General features: G+C 46.0%; 2 protein-coding genes across 4 annotated transcripts in view; one reads left to right on the top strand and one right to left on the bottom strand.

Moving 5' to 3' along the window:
- Positions 1-393, bottom strand: part of CFAP99 (cilia and flagella associated protein 99) — a 36,551-nt gene extending 36,158 nt beyond the window's left edge. Inside the window, exon 1 of the mRNA XM_079975538.1 lies at positions 312-393. The gene's annotated coding sequence lies outside the window, so the exon portion shown is untranslated. The remainder of the gene's footprint in view (positions 1-311) is intronic.
- Positions 394-5,307: 4,914 nt separating this feature from the next.
- Positions 5,308-20,465, top strand: part of MXD4 (MAX dimerization protein 4) — a 227,019-nt gene continuing 211,861 nt past the window's right edge. For 2 of the 3 annotated variants that reach the window (XR_013838611.1, XM_079975510.1), the window contains exons 1-5: positions 5,308-5,696; positions 6,082-6,169; positions 15,222-15,251; positions 18,837-18,951; positions 19,276-19,435. Coding sequence is in view for 1 of the 3 variants with exons in the window: in XM_079975510.1 (XP_079831636.1) it covers positions 5,633-5,696; positions 6,082-6,169; positions 15,222-15,251; positions 18,837-18,951; positions 19,276-19,435 (457 nt within the window). In the remaining 2 variants the exon portion in view is untranslated. Of the gene's footprint in view, positions 5,697-6,081; positions 6,170-6,813; positions 7,383-15,221; positions 15,252-18,836; positions 18,952-19,275; positions 19,436-20,465 lie in introns of those variants that run through there. The other variant, XR_013838610.1, reaches the window with a different exon arrangement.

The raw sequence follows: 20,465 nt of genomic DNA, 5'->3' as shown, positions 1-20,465 counted from the left end.
GGGGGGGTTGTCACCTAAGCCCTGTCCAGCATATATATATATATATATATATATATATTGGGGGGGTTGTCACCTAAGCCCTGTCCAGCATATATATATATATATATATATATATATATATATATATATATATATTGGGGGGGTTGTCACCTAAGCCCTGTCCAGCATAAATATAAAATATAAAAATTCAAATTGGCGCCCTGATAGAAGTTCATGGAGAAATGCTTCTCTCCTGCCCGGGCTGCTTCCCCACGACGAGGCTGGGCTGGCTGGGCCAATGGCCGGATCCAGCAGGTGAATCTGGCACTCACCTGGACGACGACCCGAGAGATGGAGAGAGACGCCGCTTCTCTCACCTTCTTCCGCTTTCCCCGTCCCGAGCGAGAGAAAATGGCCGCCCTCGCGGACGCCGCCTCGGTTGCCTGGCAACCAAATGGAAGCGGCCGGCAGCGGCCTGCCAAGCCCGACGCCGCCCGGCCGCGGGAAAACTGGCTTCTTCCCGCTTCCCAACCGGCGCCCTCTTGCTCCGGGAGCTGCCGCGGAATAGAGGGTCCCGGGTCCCAGTTCACCCACCGGCTCTGCTCTTCCCGCTTCGGGTGTATAATGTAACGTGAGGATGGGGTGTGCGAGCGTGAGAGAAGGAGATCCGAGTTCGAAGGAGACGCCACGTGCTTTTCTTCCCGGGTCAGAGGCAGGAGTGAGAAAAGGAGGGAGTGCAGTTCTGAACATGGAAACCAATTCCCATGGTTTAGAATGTGCTCAGGTCTTTTTGCACTTCACTCTGCCTGGCAGAGCTTGAGGTTGTGGGGTTGTTGTTGTGCTTTAAAGTGGATCACACACGTCTGAAGCCTGCCCGTCCTTGATTCATCTCACCCATTTCCCCCAAGTGCATTGACACTTAATTCTGCTGCAGGTGTAGATCCAGCCTTTACACCCCTGTAGATGGTGACAGCAGCCACGAAATTAAAAGACGCCTGCTTCTTGGGAGAAGGGCAATGACAAACCTAGACAGCATCTTAAAAAGTAGAGACATCACCTTGCCAACAAAGGTCCGTATAGTTAAAGCTATGGTTTTCCCAGTAGTGATGTATGGAAGTGAGAGCTGGACCATAAAGAAGGCTGATCGCCGAAGAATGGATGCTTTTGAATTATGGTGCTGGAGGAGACTCTTGAGAGTCCCATGGACTGCAAGAAGATCAAACCTCTCCATTCTGAAGGAAATCAGCCCTGAGTGCTCACTGGAAGGACAGATCCTGAAGCTGAGGCTCCAGTACTTTGGCCACCTCATGAGAAGAGAAGACTCCCTGGAAAAGACCCTGATGTTGGGAAAGATGGAGGGCACAAGGAGAAGGGGGCGACAGAGGACGAGATGGTTGGATAGTGTTTTCGAGGTTACCAGCATGAGTCTGACCAAGCTGCGGGGGGCAGTGGAGGACAGGAGTGCCTGGCGTTCTCTGGTCCATGGGGTCACGAAGAGTCGGACACGACTAAACGACTAAACAACAACAACAAAGCCAAAATTCTGCTACAATAGACCTGGCCTCCTTAAGCTATTTCATTTTTTTAAAAAAAATATTTTTTATTAAGTTTCTTACAAATATACCACACACTACAACAAAAAATAAAAAGACAAAATCACAAATATAAACAAAAAAGAATATAAGAAAATAAAAATACTTATTGACAAACACCCAGACCATACAAAATTAATTAGCTGCTCAAACTTCTAACGTCATTACCATAGTTTGGACTTCCTTTGAGCCCTCCCATCTGAATTTCCTTGTATTTAAATGTAGCGGTTTTCTAATATCATTATTAAAACACAATGTTCCAATTAAGTTCTAATTTCTTAACTTTTCTTGAAGTTCTGAATCTCAATTATTTTACAACTCTTACTTTAATCCTAGGCCTATTTAGTAGTTTCTAGTAGTTTCTAATTTTTAGTGTTACAATATTTGTTCAAATAGTCTTTAAATTTCTTCCACTCTTCTTGATGTTCTTCTTCTTTCTGGTCGCAGATTCTTCCAGTAAGGTCAGCCAGCTCCATATATTCCATCATTTTCATCTCCTTAAGCTATTTCAGGCCTTTGTCTGAATTTTCAGCTTTTTGTTCTCTAAAAAAATAATAATCTCTCTAGCTCTTTTATTTATGGAAATGTAAGAGCATGCAAGCAACATTTATATCCAGCTGGTCTCTACAAATAAACTTTTCCGATGCCTTGAAATGTCCTGTTGAGTGAATGTCAAAAGCCCTGGAATAACGTAAGAGCAATGCAATAGACGCTTCCAAATTACATTTGATGGTTCAAAATATTCAATACCAATTAGATACCTTATTTATTAAACAAATTGTATTTATTTGGTGCATTGCCCTGTACCTTCTGCACTAAATCACCAAAATTTCTGGTTCCTGGCTGGTGTTGCTGCAAAAAATGTTATTTAATTATTAATGTTATTTAATAATTCCTGGATTCCAAGATCCCAGTACTGTTTGGTGATGCAACCCCAGCAGAGATTCAAAGTCACAAAATACGCAGTAAAATGTGGAAATATAGGTTGTTAAAACGTTTAAAATATGCCTTTCCAAGCCAGTTCCAAAATGTCCCTCTTCCTCCAGCATAGGGAAAAGATGTTCGGCTAATTGAAAATTGGCTTGCTTACAAACTTTTCAAAAGTCAGGTTCATGTGCTTTGCTGTGCATGAGCCAGAAAGGCTGCAGAGACAGTAAAAAAAATCAGTTTAGTTCCAAAGTGGTGTGAATCCCTAGATTATTGGGATATGTTGATATGTTGTTGTTGTTGTTGTTTAGTCGTTTAGTCATGTCCGACTCTTCGTGACCCCATGGACCAGAGCATGCCAGGCACTCCTGTCTTCCACTGCCTCCCGCAGTTTGGTCAAACTCATGCTGGTAGCTTCGAGAACACTGTCCAACCATCTCGTCCTCTGTTGTCCCCTTCTCCTTGTGCCCTCCATCTTTCCCAACATCAGGGTCTTTTCCAGGGAGTCTTCTCTTCTCATGAGGTGGCCAAAGTATTGGAGCCTCAGCTTCTGGATCTGTCCTTCCAGTGAGCACTCAGGGCTGATTTCCTTAAGCATGGATCGGTTTGATCTTCTTGCAGTCCATGGGACTCTCGAGTCTCCTCCAGCACTAGAATTCAAAAGCATCAATTCTTCGGCGATCAGCCTTCTTTATGGTCCAGCTCTCACTTCCATAGGACTATAAGCTTTTCCAATATGCTGTAACGGCAGCCAGAATCCTGTTGGCCCAGAAGTGGAAACAAGAGGAGATACCGACGATAGAAGAATGGAGATTAAAATTGATAGACTATGCGGAACTGGACAAATTAACTGGGAAAATCAGATTTGCTAAAGACCAAAAGTTCATCGAGGACTGGGGAAAATTGGTGGATTATCTGAAAAACATTTGTGGTATAAATACAACGTTAGTGGGATTTCAAGAGGCACTGTAAAAATACAAATAAGTATTGTTTATTTAAAAAAATGGGACTAAGGAGGAATAATGGCAATATGAAAAAAAGGGAATGTGTATCAAAGGTATAAATATGGATGATTGTCAGAGGCGCTGAAGGAAGTTCAAAACAGGTATAATATGGTATATTTGGTTTAAAATGTATAACTGGATGAAAATCAATAAATTTATTTATAAAAAAAAAAAAAATTCTTCGGCGATCAGCCTTCTTTCACCTCCATACATCACTACTGCCAGCTCTCACCTCCATACATCACTTCTGGGAAAATCATAGCTTTAACTATACGGACCTTTGTTGGCAAGGTGATGTCTCTGCTTTTTAAGATGCTGTCTAGGTTTGCCATCGCCTTTCTCCCAAGAAGCAGGCGTCTTTTAATTTCGTGGCTGCTGTCACCGTCTGCAGTGATCATGGAGCCCAAGTAAAATCTCTCACTGCCTCCATCTCTTCCCCTTCTATTTGCCAGGAGGTGATGGGACCAGTGGCCATGATCTTCGTTTTTTTGATGTTGAGCTTCAGACCATATTTTGCACTCTCCTCTTTCACCCTCAATAAAAGGTTCTTTAATTCCTCCTCACTTTCTGCCATCAAGGTTGTGTCATCTGCATATCTGAGGTTGTTGATATTTCTTCCGGCAATCTTAATTCCGGCTAGGGATTCATCCAGCCCAGCCTTTCGCATGATGAATTCTGCATATAAGTTAAATAAGCAGGGAGACAAAATGCAGCCTTGTCGTACTCCTTTCCCAATTTTGAACCAGTCGGTTGTTCCATATCCAGTTCTAACTGTAGCTTCTTGTCCCACGTAGAGATTTCTCAGGAGACAGATGAGGTGATCAGGCACTCCCATTTCTTTAAGAACTTGCCATAGTTTGCTGTGGTCGACACAGTCAAAGGCTTTTGCATAGTCAATGAAGCAGAAGTAAATGTCTTTCTGGAACTCTCTAGCTTTCTCCATAATCCAGCGCATGTTTGCAATTTGGTCTCTGGTTCCTCTGCCTCTTCTGTTCTTCAGTCATTTTCTGGAAGACCATGGGCTTGAAGGTGAGGAGAGGGCTTCATGTTAACTTATATTTACAGTACAGTGGTACCTCAAGTTAAGTACTTCATTCCAGAGGTCTGTTCGTAACCTGAAACTGTTCTTAACCTGAAGCACCACTTTAGCTAATGGGGCCGCCTCCTGCTGCCGCTGCACCGCCAGAGCACGATTTCTGTTCTTATCCTGAAGCAAAGTTCTTAACCTGAAGCACTATTTCTGGGTTAGCAGAGTCTGTAACCTGAAGCGTATGTAACCTGAGGTACCACTATACTAAAATGCAGGGGGTTTTTTTGTATGTCACTATATATTTTTATTGTGTCCCTATATCAGTTTATTCTACGCTTTTAACCCCTTCCATGCACCAATTAGACCAGAGCACGCTGGTTATCCCCGAGGCTAATTTCCCCCCCATCAGGGCGGCCACGGCCTCGATGGTTCCGCCCGCTCGCTTCCTTCACTGCGCAAGCGCGCCCAGCTGTGCTCCCGGCACCGCCCTCTCCCATCCCAAACTGAGGCACCGCCTCCCGCGAGGCGTTCAACTTCAAAGCTCATTTGCATGGGCTCCCCGTGCCCAATCACTGGCCGTCGCCTGTTTTGCATGGAGCCCGGCCGGCCACTCACAGAGCCGAGGGGCCGGGCTACCACGTGCTGTTGCTAAGCTTCGGCTTCTGAAGTTGTTGCTATAGTCGCCGGCCTATCAGGGGGCGAGGCTCTCGATCTGTCAACATTCTCTGCGCCGGAGGGAGGGAGGGCGGGCAGCTGGTTGGGTTGTGTGCGTGTTTTTTTCCCCCTTCCTTCCTTCCCCCTCCCACCCACCTCGCCTCTGATTGGCTCCGCGGTGTCTCAGGACCCTGCGGGTGACGCTATCGACTGGCCCAGCCAGCCGTCCGTCAGCTGGGAAAGTAATATGCTCAAAGTGTGGGGGTTTGTAGACTTGGGCTCAGAGAGCAACACTTTGGAGGAGCCTCCCTGCGCGCGCTTGTGAGCTCCCGAGTGCCGAAAAAACAAACAAACACCAAAACCATTGCTAATTGCTACTATTGCTGTTATTTTTTTTTCTTCCTTCCTTGCTGCTTAAATTGCAAAAAAAGCAAAAGGCTGTGAAAATGGAGTGGAATTCCCTGCTGATGCTGCTGGAAGCTGCGGAATACTTGGAAAGGCGAGAGAGAGGTACATACTGCAAGATTCCCTGCAAAAGTTGAGGGGATCCCACCCCAGGGCTGCGATGCACCCCGGATTTATTTTTATTTTAAAAAGTCACCTTGAGTGGGGCTGGGGGGGGGTGGGGAGATGGGTTTGTTTTATTGCAAAAAGGACTTTAAAACAAAAAAGAAAAGCAAAAGCCACGAAATGAAGGGAAATCTCCCCACCGCTGGTCTGGTGGCGCTGCAGGTCCGCCTTTGCTCCCTTTCTCCAACTCTCTCCCTTTGCAACTGCTTCCTCCCTTTGCAATAAGTTGCTTGCAACGTTTGCACAGGCATCGGCAGCAATACGCGGCAGTTGTCACGAGCTCAGCTTTTGTTGTGTGTCTTTTTGCCTCTTCCCCCCCAACCAGAAGCGGAGCACGGCTACGCCTCGGTGCTGCCCTTCGACAGCGGCTACGCCAGGAGGAAAAGCAAGACCGGGAAGCCCCAAAGCAGCCGGTGAGTGCGGGGGGGGCTGCGATCCCCTACCCCCCCCCCCCAGGATCCCTCTGGATAAATGCAGCTCTTCCCTCGGCCTTATTTATGGGTGGGCTGCATGTGTTCCTGCACTACAACTCCCATCATCCCTGGCCGCTGCTCCTGCTAGCTGAGGATGATGGGAGCTGTAGTCCTCCCGCCACCTGATAGGACCCAGAGGCCGTGTTGATGCACTAGCACAGTGTTTCCCAACCTTGGGCCTCCAGCTGTTTTTGAACTACAATTCCCATCATCCCTAACCACTGGTCTTGCTAACTAGGGATGATGGGAGTTGTAGTCTAAAAACAGCTGGAGGCCCAAGGTTGGGAAACACTGCACTAGCACAAGGTATTTTGCAGCGACTTCAGCAGCAGCACAGAAGCAGGAGGTCGCCATTTCCTTCTGCCGACCCCTCTTTTCTGGGCTGGGTTTATGCTTCGGTCTCTCCTGGAGAAGCTGCCACGCGTACAGCGGGGGGTTCCTTTCTCCCAAGCAACCTCCACTGGATGCTACCCAACCCAACCCCGCAGTCCCCTTTTGCTCTTCTGCTCCAGGGATTTCGACGTGGGCGAGGGCAGGATCATTGCTAACACCCCCAAACTGCCAACTTCAGTTTTCCAAAGCAGGTGCCTTGTGGGGGGGGGGTGGAATGAAAAGCACGAAAGTCGAACCTGCTGAACTTCTTTTAAATTGCAAGAATAAGCAGCGCAGCGATCTTTGATTATCTTTCTCAAATACAAAAAGGTGTTTCGGCGCACAGATCGTTCTGAACAATCTTGGGAACTGCTTGGTGTTAAAAGTATCTTGCGGGTTTCAGTTACAGGCGCATCAAAACTGCACTTTGTGCATCTTTTCCTTTGAAAATTTTGTCACCTGTTCCTTTGGGTTGAGTGCTGATAAATACCGGTTGAATTGGTTGCCACCCCAACTGGTCTGTTTCGCAACATTGTCGATCGCATGTAAGCTTGAGCTTTGAAAAACTGCATTCAAAATAAAAAGTAAAATGTTATCAGGCAGTTATAACAAAAACTAATCTGTATAAAGCCGTGTCCCTGTGAAATCTTCATCCTAATGATCATGCCAGCCCCGCTGCTACCACATACCGCACTTGTAAGCCTCTGTGTTTGTTTGTTTTTGCTTTTTTTTGCATGCTTAACCTGGAAGTGATTTCCACTGGATTCAGTGGGACTTGCAGGTGAGATTCTGCATGGTCTCTATAAAAAGTACAACTTAATAGATGCACTAAGAGAGTAGCAAGGTGGCAGAGCGCTGTAAGATTGGCATAAAGGTAGTTATTTAATATTTTCTTGCATCTCCTTATATTTGTCCAGGTTTATAAAGGTAAAGGGACCCCTGACCATTAGGTCCGGTCATGGCCGACTCTGGGGTTGCGGCGCTCTTCTCGCTTTATTGGCCAAGGGAGCCGGCGTACAGCTTCCGGGTCATGTGGCCAGCATGACTGAGCCACTTCTGGCGAACCAGAGCAGCGCACGGAAACGCTGTTTACCTTCCCGCCGGAGCGGTACCCATTTATCTACTTGCACTTTGACGTGCTTTTGAACTGCTAGGTTGGCAGGAGCAGGGACTGAGCAACGGGAGCTCACCCTGTCGCGGGGATTCGAACCGCCAACCTTCTGATCGGCAAGTCCTAGGCTCTGTGGTTTAACCCACAGCACCACCCGCGTCCCTATCCAGGTGTATAATGACACATGATTAAAAGTGCATCCCCCGGCTCTGGATGCTTTACCCTGAGCTTTTCTGCTCTGCTTAACTGGATGTGTGCCTGGATAGAGCGGGATGGTGCCTTTATTCTTTGCTTGTACTATATACAGTAAGTGTTTGAAAAGGGAGTTTCATCTGGCCGTTTATACTGGTTGTTGAAGAGAGCACCAGGGAGGCCTTGGAAGCAGGAGCTTGTGAAGCACAAACTACTCACACACACCTTCAAACCCCACCCCCCTTGCAGGGACTCCTGTCCTAATGATCAGAATGAGCTGCTAAGGATTGTTTTGCAGACTCAGCAGATTTGTCTGGCTTGCCCCAAACAAAGTCCAGGACACCCTGTGTTTTAAAGATCGTGCCTGCTTCTTCCTTGACTTCCTGAAATACCCATTCATTGTTCTTGTTGCCCTCCTTTGCTTATCCTTCGCTTTGTTCATGCAAAATATCATCTTGGAGTGAGAGAAAAAACTACCTACAAAGGAATCTTAAATAATCGCAAGCGCTCGCAATATCAGACAAGCTTCTCAGTCGCTTGCTATCCCTGAGTGCAGCCAACAAAACATTGCAGTATAACTGAAATCAGGAATGAGTCTAGTGACATTTTGATGCCTTTTTATTACCATCGCCAATTAGATATTTAAGGCACCACAATATTTAATATACAATTAAATGCAGGGCTCTTTCCAACGCATATGAGCCCTGTCGCATTAGATCACAGGCCTCTCTGGTCCAGATCCTGTTTCTCACATTAACTACCCAGATAAGAAGCCTACAAAAAGAACATGAAAGCACTTGTTGTTGTTGTTTAGTCATCTTGGACCAGAGCATGTCTTGGAAACTCTCACTTTCTTCTCAAAGCTTCTCCTTTTTTATATCCATGGAGTTTTCTTGGCAAAATACTGGAGTGGATTGCCATTGGAGTGGATTCCTTTTCCGGGTGGATCACATTTAGTCTAAACTCTCGGCTATGACCTGTCCGTCTTGGGTAGCCCTGCACGGCATAGCTCATAGCTTCCCTGAGTTATTTAAGCCCCTTTGTCATGACAAGGCAGTGATTTGTCCCCTACTATTGTCCCTCCCGGAATCAAAATTAAGTACCCAGTTTTCTTAATCTTGTCACAAACCATCTCTGGGTTCAGGGGTGCCAACTATGGGGGACTCTGGATGCCTGAGCCCCCACAAAATTTTTGTTGTGGATGCTCAGGTACCCACACCTTAGGGTTACCCGCGCAACTTCTAAGGTCTCACACTGGGCACCCGTAACCTGGGACCCAAGTCGGCTCCCCTGTCTGGGTTCAAAGACACAGCAGCAGATGGAAGTTTTAGCCATCGAAAAGGAATGTTGTTTTTTACTTTGTAGTTGGATCAACTCAAAAAATCTGATGTCGAATTTTGTTTCTGGAAGTCCACCTTGTAGATGCTGGAAGACTTTAAAGGAAGAACCCTGGGAGTGAACTCTCCTCAGCTGCAGCCAGCATGGCAAATGGTCAGGGTTGGCAACAGTTGTAGTCCAACAACAGTTCAGTCACCTTGATACAGACAACCTTCCTCCAGTTGTTTCACTTTCAAGAAATAGTATGCACAGCCTCAAGAAATTCAAAGTCTCTTCTGTGCATAGCAGGGTCACCGTTTCAGATTAGGGAGGTGGGTGGAATTCTTGGCAGGCAGGGTTTTCAATATATTCAGAGTTAAATACCCCGTTTTAAGAGCATCTGTTGCATTTTTGTGCTTCATCAAAGCGGTAGCGGTGTAATAATGTCAAACGCATAGTTTAGATGTTCTGTATAGCTCCGTAAAACGTTGCCCCAATGTACCTTCTTAAAAAGAAAAAACTGCTACGAGAGGGACTGAACAAAATGGGTGCACTTCTCCCTGCTTCAAATTAATCTTTCCAGCCCTTAATTAATCTGCATTGTTTGCAGGGGTGGGGAAAGAAATTCCCCCTAAAATTTCCTTTTCCCAGTAGGTGCTCAACACTGGTGCATTGAAGAAATTGTGGCTTGGGGGCCAATATTATTCATTTAGCAATACTGAAGAAGAATAAGCCCTACCATTCGTTTCCTAACACGAAACACTCGAGGCGGCTAACATCACAAGGAAATGCAAGGTTGAGAACCTCGTCCTTCATTTGCAATGCCAAGTTTCCTTCTTTCGTACACCATTTTGTAGAACTAGAAGACTAGGGTAGGAATAACCTCACCTTGTGAAATTTCTCCTGGGAACTCGCTGAGTACAAGGGTCCCCTCATGGTCTGCAACCTAATAATCCTGAAGAGGCAGAGCATCCATGGGATTCCTCAGGCAGAGAGATAGAAGCTATATATGACAAACAAATCTGAATTAAACTGCAGTAGGATGAGGGTTCATGTGAATTCATCATGCGAAAGACTGGGCTGGATGAATCCCTAGCCGGAATTAAGATTGCCGGAAGAAATATCAAGACTCTCAGATATGCAGATGACACCTTGATGGCAGAAAGTGAGGAGGAATTAAAGAACCTTTTAATGAGGGTGAAAGAGGAGAGCACAAAATATGGTCTGAAGCTCAACCTCAAAAAAATGAAGATCATGGCCACTGGGCCCATCACCTCCTGGCAAATAGAAGGGGAAGAAATGGAGGCAGTGAGAGAGAATTTACTTTCTTGGGCTCCATGATCACTGCAGATGGTGACAGCAGTCACGAAATTAAAAGACGCCTGCTTCTTGGGAGAAGAGCGATGGCAAACCTAGACAGCATCTTAAAAAGCATAGACATCACCTTGCCAACAAAGGTCCGTATGGTTAAAGCAATGGTTTTCCCAATATGGAAGTGAGAGCTGGACCATAAAGAAGGCTGATCGCCGAAGAATTGATGCTTTTGAATTATGGTGCTGGAGGAGACTCTTGACAGTCCCATGGACTGCAAGAAGATCAAACCTCTCCATTCTTAAGGTAATCAGCCCTGAGTGCTCACTGGAAGGACAGATCCTGAAGCTGAGACTCCAATACTTTGGCCACCTCATGAGAAGAGAAGACTCCCTGGAAAAGACTCTGATGTTGGTAAAGATGGAGGGCACAAGGAGAAGGGGATGACAGAGGACGAGATGGTTGGATAGTGTCTTCGAAGCTACCAGCATGAGTTTGACCAAACTGCGGGAGGCAGTGGAAGACTTGAGAGGTCTTTTATTTTATTTTATTTATTTTATTTTTATTTAGGTCTGCAATGATCTAAGTGTGCAATAACATGTGGAATCAGTAACAGTCTTCAGACCGTTGAGATTTTCAGATAGTGGCTGCCTTAGTTACTAGCCGATACTAAGACTATGCCTCTAGATTTTGTGACTGTCACAAGCTGCGTTCGTAAAGAACCTCCTGGCATCTCTTTACTGAGTTGATGTGGAGGGGGAAGAAAGGATTAACGAAAGCATGGTGGACAGGTTAGACTAAGCTCTTGCAATGTCTGAGGAGAAGAGCTAAATGTTTCGACAGGGAGCGTGGAAGAACTTAAAATTTGGGGCAGAGAAGGATGATAGCTGCAGAAAGCAGGATGGATAAAGGAGTAGGGACAAAATCTGGGACTTGAGCAAATAGATGTTTTGCTGACAGGGCCAAGGTAAAGGGACCCCTGACCATTAGGTCCAGTCACGGACGACTCTGGAGTTGCGGCGCTCATCTCACTTTATTGGCCGAGGGAGCCAGCGTACAGCTTCCGGGTCATGTGCCCAGCATGACTAAGCCGCTTCTGGCGAACCAGAGCAGCGCACGGAAACGCCGTTTACCTTCCCGCCACAGCGGTACCTATTTATCTACTTGCACTTTGACGTGCTTTCGAACTGCTAGGTTGGCAGGAGCAGGGACCGAGCAACGGGAGCTCACCCCCTCGCGGGGATTCGAATCGCCGACCTTCTGATCGGCAAGCCCTAGGGTCAGTGGTTTAGAGCACAGCGCCACCCGCATCCCTTAGACAGGGTCAAAGGGGTGGCCAAAGAAAAGGTGAGATGGGGACTAGCTTACACATGGTTAGGGTTAGCGATTTCGCTGCTCAGCTTGTGTGCCAGTAAAAGTTTCATATAGTACTCAGCAGAAGCTGAAAGCTGCTCTGCTGCTGCCTGTGTCCTTCGCAACAGCCTGACCCAAAGAATTTGCCTTTTAAATTTCTTAGCCACCTTTCTCAGAAACCACCCAAGGTCAAATTACAGGAAGATAAAATCCTGAAAACATGCAGTGTTTAAAACCACAAACAGTAAAAAAAACAAATCCATATGATACTAAAAGAACACTTCCCCGTCAAAGTTAACAAAATCAAAACCAGCAGAATATACAGTTAACCAAAACAAAACAAAAATTTAATGGTCTTTAAAAACAACCCCAATCACTTGCCTTCAGATGCCTGAAGAGACACCTGGTGGGTTTTGCTGGGTGAGCATTCCACAGACTGGTGGAGGGGCCACAACCCAAAATTCCATGCCCCCTTTGCCACTCCGTGAGCCTCTCTGAGGTGACAGGCAAAAGTGGGAAGCTTTTTTCCGTTGACTTTTGTGCCCGGCTGTTTTTAAAGGTGCAGGAGAAGGGCCACTAAAGAGGTGCCATTGTACAAGCAGGAAAGGTCTGGAATCGATGGACCACAGAGCAAAGGAGCTATATAGAGTTGCTGGATCCAAATTTGAGGACTCTCCCCTTGAAGAGATGCATATAGGACAAAAGTTTGCTTCTCACGTCTTTCAAGATGGCAGCGAGAAAAGCCACACCTTGCGAAATAATAGTAATAGTAATAATAATAATAATAATAATAATAATAATAATAATAATAAATTTTATTTATATCCTGCCCTCCCCAGCCGAAGCCGGGCTCAGAGCGGCTAACATCAAATGTATAACACATTAACATAAAATCAGACAATCAATTAAAATACATCCTCAAATCAGATCAGGATCAGAATAAAATCCAATCAGATGGCAACCCGCAGATTGGGGACCTTAAATGCTCACCAGGCCCAACTGTTTGTGCTGAACTTATATGGGCCTGTGAGAAAAATTGGGAGGCCACTTTCATGCAAGTTCTTATGAAAGGGGAGAGGGAGTCAGACTGAACCCTGACCAAAGGCCTGGTGGAACAGCTCCGTCTTGCAGGCCCTGCAGAAAGATGTCAAGTCCCGCAGGGCCCTAGTCTCTTGTGACAGAGCGTTCCACCAGGTTGGAGCCACAGCCGAAAAAGCCCTGGCTCTAGTTGAGGCCAGCCTAACCTCTCTGTAGCTTGGGACCTTCAGGATGTTTTTGTTTGAAGACCGTAAGTTCCTCTGTGGGACATACCAGGACATACCCAATTCTTGCCTCCGCAAAGCTTAGAAGCACAGGATTCCCATCAAGATCTCGACTTAGGCATCACCGTCTCCAAAGAGTTGCTAAGTTGTCAGTCAAGATGGGAAGTGACTTTCTCAAATTGATCTGAACTAAATAGCGCAGGGCAAACCCTAGACTTGACCTCACCTAAGCCTCCCTCTGCTTGGTGAACGAAATCAGGATGGCACAAAGTTACAAAAGCAGCCACTGGCTTCTGGTTGATGGAACTAGACAGCTCAGGCCTGACCTGTGGGCAGAGAGAGTTGTTATATGCGCTGATCGTTGACCTCAGTTTTCAACTAAGCCATTATCTCCTTATCCATGCTCTTGAAAACTGTATGAACATACCTAGAGCAACAGTAAGTTGTGTTAGATCCTTGTACCCCAATCCTTGTGAATTAAATGGCTGAGGAAGGACAGAGGAATCGTTCTATAGGCTGTGCCTTTCAAATCCACCCTGGAGTGTTCTGAGGTCTGCAACTGCTGTTCTTGAGTCTTCCCTTCTTGTCCATTGGAGCTTATCTGGATATTTTACGAAAGCAGGAGCCTTCTGGCTCGAGAACTTCCTACACATTCCTCTCAACTGGCCTTTTCCAGGCTGCAGTTCCATTCCTCCGAGATCGTTTCCTTGGAAGACAGAACATGCAGATGACTTCTCCCAGCCTCTCTCTTAAACTGTCCGGTTTTGGAACTGTGAAATGATGGGCCTTCTCACCACGACAGGGCAAATGTTCTCTTGATAACAGTTACAGTGACATAGGCTGCGTCTTGTGCCTCTTGTCCAAAGTAGGATCTGCCGCATAACAGGCTCACATTGCCAGACGTTAGTTCATCTGTTCCCAAAGGAACACAAGAGAGTTCTTTTGCTGATCATACGGCTTAAGTGTACTACATTTGGCATTTATTGTAGAAAACATGGTGCCCTCCAAATGCTGTTGGAAAGCAATTTCCATCAGCTCTGACATTGGTCATGCCAGCTGGGTCCAAAGGCATCTGTGGTCCAACAACATCTAGGGGCACCATTGCTCCTGAAATAGCTAACTGCCATAAGCAGTACAGTGGTACCTTGGGTTACATACGCTTCAAGTTACATATGCTTCAGGTTACAGACTCCGCTAACCCAGAAATAGTACCTCGGGTTAAGAACTTTGCTTCAGGATGAGAACAGAAATTGTGCTCCGGCGGCGCGGTGGCAGTAGGAGGCCCCATTAGCTAAAGTGGTGCTTCAGGTTAAGAACAGTTTCAGGTTAAGAACGGACCTCCAGAACGAATTAAGTACTTAACCTGAGGTACCACTGTAGTGGGGACGCGGGTGGTGCTGTGGGTTAAACCACAGAGCCTAGGACTTGCCGATCAGAAGGTCGGTGGTTCGAATCCCCGTGACGGGGTGAGCTCCCATTGCTCGATCCCTGCTCCTGCCAACCTAGCAGTTCAAAAGCACATCAAAGTGCAAGTAGATAAATAGGTACCACTCCGGCAGGAAGGTAAACGGTGTTTCCGTGTGCTGCTCTGGTTTGCCAGAAGCGGCTTAGTCATGCTGCCCACATGACCTGGAAGCTGGATGCCGGCTCCCTCGGCCAGTAAAGCGAGATGAGCACCGCAACCCCAGAGTCGTCCGCGAGTGGACCTAATGGTCAGGGGTCCCTTTACCTTTTTTTTACCACTGTAGTGCTGTTTAAGAGACATGTGTGCAGACTTCAGTCCTACAAACCATCTTCTTTTTTTCTTTTTTTTACTATTTTTGTATGTGGAGGGGTTATTTAATTTTGTGAAGTGTGAAATATAAAAATCCCAACCAGATTCAAGGTTGAGCCTTGGGGGAGAAAATAAGATGTACTAATAGTGTTCTGCGCATGTCAAAATAGGTCCCTAAGATATTTTTAATGGATTTATGACAGGAACTGATTGAAAGTGCATCGTTTCCTTTGAACTTTGGGTTATTAGCAAGTAAAACTCTATAATATATCATACTTTCTGTTGTTGTTGTTTTTATAGGTCTTCACATAATGAACTAGAAAAGCATAGGTAAGTAGTAAGAATCAAACAGAACCAGTACGGACACTATTATTCTGCCATGGCACAATCCTGCAAGAGAAACATTTTTAAATTGGAAATAACAGGGAATTATATCTGTTTAACTCGTGTTTATTTTATGAAAGTGTTTGCTGTCAAATTCCAACCACTCATTTTCAGAAACAGGTATCTAAATGTTGAATTATACTATGTGAATAATGCTGTTTATACTTAAGGTTTCAATGACATTAAAATATTTCTGAATCTGTCTAGTGTAGCTCTTAAGGGGCACGTTCCTGGCTAATAATTGGCAGCTCTGTTGCTTGCTGGAGCATCAGAAATAAATGGCACCTTTCCACAGACACTAGAAAAGTAAGGCAGTGCCTAGCGACTACAGAGAGCCGAGAGAGAAATTGCACATGGTTTCTCACCTCTGACAGCAGAACCTCCTGAAGGCTGTCTATAGAAGCACCAAAAAGTTTGAGCAGTTAACAGGGTGGGCGGACAGGGCATTTGCAATGCATTCTTCCAGCAAGGGCAGACATAGAGCTGGAGAAATAGGGCTGGAGTGAGGAGAAAGGCAGAGAAACAGTGCAACAAATTGCCTCCCCGTATCAGTGCTGGGCTCCAGGTTGTAGGGGCACACACAGTAGAGAATGCAATTTCGCTCCAGCAACTTGATTTCCCCCTCCAACTTAGCGCTAGCGCCCATGCCCCCACATACAAACGCACGGGTCCCAGATTAAATAAACCAACCTGCTGTTCATTGTTGTTGTTTAGTCATGTCCGACTCTTCATGACCCCCTGGACCAGAGCACGCCAGGCCCTCCTGTCTTCCACTGCCTCCCGCAGTTTGGTCAAACTCATGCTTCCGTTAAAGCAGTGTTTCTCAACCTGTGGGTCCCCAGATGGACTACAACTCCCATCATTCCTAGCCAGCATGACCAGTGGTCAGGGATGATGGGAGTTGTAGTCCAACAACATCTGGGGACCCACAAGTTGAGAACCGCTGCGTTAAAGGAATCCAGGAGCTTGCCATGCTCTTGTCCGAACCCCTGTCAAGGGGCTAGGGCCACGCAAGGGCCCCTGGGAGCATCTGGGGAGAGGTGAGGGTCTGGTACCCAGCTCTGTTGTCTCCCCAAAATGTTTTCCTTTATTGACTTTCGCAGGCTTGCGGATGTCCGTTCTGTTCCTGCTTCTAGGTGGGAACAGATAGTCACGAACCAATGCCTAAGCAACCGCTCACATTCTGTAATCAGTAAAGTTGTGGCCATGTTGTTGTTTAGTGTTTAGTCGTGTCCGACTCTTCGTGACCCCATGGACCAGAGAACGCCAGGTACTCCTGTCTTCCACTGCCTCCCGCAGCTTGGTCAGACTCATGTTTGTAGCTTCGAAGAACACTGTCCAACAATCTCGTCCTCTGTCGTCCCCTTCTCCTTGTGCCCTCCATCTTTCCCAACATCAGGGTCTTTTCCAGGGAGTCTTCTCTTCTCATGAGGTGGCCAAAATATTGGAGCCTCAGCTTTAGGATCTGTCCTTCCAGTGAGCACCCAGGGCTGATTTCCTTCAGAATGGAGAGGTTTGATCTTCTTGCAGTCCATGGGACTCTCAAGAGTCTCCTCCAGCACCATAATTCAAAAGCATCCATTCTTTGGCGATCAGCCTTCTTTATGGTCCAGCTTTCACTTCCATACATCACTACTGGGAAAACCATAGCTCTAACTATACGGACCTTTGTTGGCAAGGTGATGTCTCTGCTGATCGCCGAAGAATGGATGCTTTTGAATTATGGTGCTGGAGGAGACTCTTGAGAGTCCCATGGACTGCAAGAAGATCAAACCGATCCATTCTGCTGTTCACTGGAGCTCAAATAAAAAGGCACCAGTAGGCTGGTGCTTGTGTGCTGGCTGTCCCTCTCACTCACTCACAACTCTTTCTGTTTCAGCAGGAGGCAGGGCAAAGGCAGCAGCAGACAGTACACAGAAGGCATGCTCCGAACAAGAGCGAAGCCTCCTGCAACCTGGATCTCAAAGCCTGCTGCTGTCAGTCTCTGCAAGCTCAGTGGAGCAGCAGCCAAAGGCATGGTCCGTTAATTGGAATGCCGTGACCCTCACCCTGTTCCCTATGTTCAGTGTGTGGCTATCCTATACGCTAATCTTTGCATCCTGATGGGGTTGAAATGCAAGTCTGCAAGATCGTAGGGTCCAGATGCCCTAGAAAAACACTATTTTTGAAAAGCAAAACATCTGCCTGGAGATGGGTAGAAAGGACCAGGCCATAACATTATTCATTGATTGATTGATTGATTGATTGATTGGCAGATATAGGGAGTTTCTAGGTGGAAATTGAAGGGTATTGATCAGGGCTGTCTTTAGCATATGTGCTGCTGGGGTACAAAGATGCGCCTCCAAATGTAGTTTAGCCGCCCCCAAATTAACTTTTATTCAGCTTTTTTTGCAAAGTTGTTGAGCTTTGTTGAGGGGGGGGAATTGCTCTGGCTCACCTGTAATAACGACGCAAGGGACGCGGGTGGCGCTGTGGGTTAAACCATAGAGCCTAGGACTTGCCGATCAGAAGGTCGGCAGTTCGAATCCCCATGACGGGGTGAGCTCCCGTTGCTCGGTCCCTGCTCCTGCCAGCCTAGCAGTTCAAAAGCACGGCAAAGTGCAAGTAGATAAATAGGTACCACTCAGGCGGGAAGGTAAACGCCGTTTCCATGCGCTGCTCTGGTTCACCAGAAGCAGCTTAGTCATGCTGGCCACATGACCTGGAAGCTGTACGCCAGCTCCCTCGGCCAATAAAGCGAGATGAGCACCGCAACCCTAGAGTTGGTCATGACTGGACCTAATGGTCAGTAGTCCCTTTACCTTTACCTTTTAATAACAACGCTGCGGAAAAATTTGATATTTGATGCTATGAAGTAACAGAGCGACAGAGGAGGCGAGTGGGGACCTTCGCTCCATTGCTTTTCACTGCCGCCGATCGAGAGGGACCAGTATACAGTAGGTATACAATTGGCGCCCACCAGAATTTGGCACCCGGGTGCCTTGCACTCCCTGGTAAAGACAGCCCTGGTATCTGTGTAGGAAGGGTAGGAGAGAGTGGCTTTGAGATTTTGGGTAAATGCTTAGCGATTTCCCCCTGGGCTCTGCCCTAGCAACCCTATTAAGTCTTTACTGATACCAATCAATTTCTGAGCAGTCGGGGGGTCTTCACGGGTTCTTATTATAACTGTCAATGTGTCATCTAGCTTTTAGTCCAGGGGAAGCTTCCAACCGTGGAACGAGCCCTTGTTGCATTTTCTCCTCTGCCTCCCAACATTCTGTGTCCTTGTAGTGTGTTGAGTCTTTTACATGGTGCCAGCTGCCCTGGAAATCAAAACAGGATTTAAATGTGTTAAAACAAAGACTGCGACGATTGGGGGTAGGGGGGGAACAATGACGAGAAAAAGTGGGTTTGATGCTTTGAACTTTGTTCAGATCTTTTCAAGGGTTGTCATTTTAGTGCTGGGATGAATGTCCTGCTATCTATTGCACTCTAGTGAGCTAAAGTGCACTGTAACAACACTAAATGTGTTTGGGTTTTTTTTCATTTCAGACGAGCTAAACTACGGCTATATTTAGAAGAGTTAAAACAACTTGTTCCTTTGGGAGCAGATAGCACTAGACACACGACACTCAGTCTGCTGAAAAGAGCAAAGATGCATATTAAGGTAAGAAAAAGAGAGAGTTGCCTTTTATTTTGTTTTACTTAAACAACAATCTGACACACACACACCCTTTTTTTTTTTTGGTGAGAGGGCGGGATTGTAGATTTCCTAATTTAAAAGGTGCTGCTCTTACTTAATGGTCTAATTTTTTCAGTCTTCGATGCTGATGTGGTAGGTTAAAACCCAAATAATTTAGTACGTGGAGAACTTCTCCACTTTTTAAACAGTTGGATTTTTTTTTTTTTTAATGAGAGCACCGGATAATCGGTGCAGCCAGAACACTGTTTTTACTGTTAAATTACTGTTAAAATTACTCTAACTCCGTAGAAATTGGAAGAACAAGACCGGAAAGCTCTAAATATTAAAGAACAGTTACAGCGAGAACATCGATACCTCAAGCGTAGATTGGAACAGCTCTCCATGCAGGGCCTGGAACGAATTCGCACAGACAGCCTGGGATCAACAATATCTACGGATTCTGAGCAAGGTAGGGGGGGCCTAGAAATCACCATGGGACTGTGAACTAAACTTAGACCGTATATTTCTCTAGGGTATATACTGGGCCCCTCAAAACAAGTACAGTGGTACCTCGGTTTACATGCGCTTCAGGTTACATACGCTTCAGGTTACAGACTCCGCTAACCCAGAAATAGTGCTTCAGGTTAAGAACTTTGCTTCAGGATAAGAACAGAAATTGTGTTCCGGCGGCGTGGCAGCAGCAGGAGGCCCCATTAGCTAAAGTGGTGTTTCAGGTTAAGAACAGTTTCAGGTTAAGAACGGACCTCCAGAACATATTAAGTACTTAACCTGAGGTACCACTGTATGTATGTTAGAATGTCCAGCGCCAGAAGTAGAGACAGTTCAAAGCATAATAGTCAATTCTTAAAAAAAAAAAAATCGGGAATGCTGTGGATGTAGTGTACCTTGATCGCAGTAAGGCTTTTGACAAAAGTCTCCTATTATATTCTTGCAGAGAAGCTGCTAAAATGTGGGCTGGACGAGGTAACTGTTAGGTGGATTTGTAGCTGGTTGACTGACTGAACCCACAGAGTACCCATTAATGGTTTCGCATGACAAGTGGGGTGCTGCAGGGTTCTGTCCTGGGCCTGTTGTTGTTCGACGACTTTATAAACGACTTGGATGAAGGAATTGAGGGGGATGCTCATCAAATTCACAGATGACACCAAACTCGGAGGGCTAGCTAATGCTGCAGAAGGCAGAATTGGGATTCAAGATTCACGGATTGGATTACTGGGCCCAAACTTAACAAAATGAATTTCAGCAGGGACAGGTGACAGGTTCTACACTTAGGCAGGAAGAACCAGCAGCCAAATATAAGATGGAGGACACCTGCATATTTTTTTATTAATTTTAACATATTGATTATCATACATACAACAAAACTTCATTTCTTATACAATCTTTTTGGACTTCCATCAGCACCTCTGATGATCCACCATTCTTATCACTTCTTCTGCATTTCTTAAATTCATATTGCCTTTAATTATCTTAACTAA

Source organism: Podarcis cretensis, assembly GCF_951804945.1.
Source record: "Podarcis cretensis genome assembly, chromosome: 5".
NCBI lineage: Eukaryota > Metazoa > Chordata > Lepidosauria > Squamata > Lacertidae > Podarcis > Podarcis cretensis.
The sequence above is the reverse complement of the archived record's forward strand: the minus strand, read 5'-3'. Positions and strand labels throughout refer to the sequence as shown.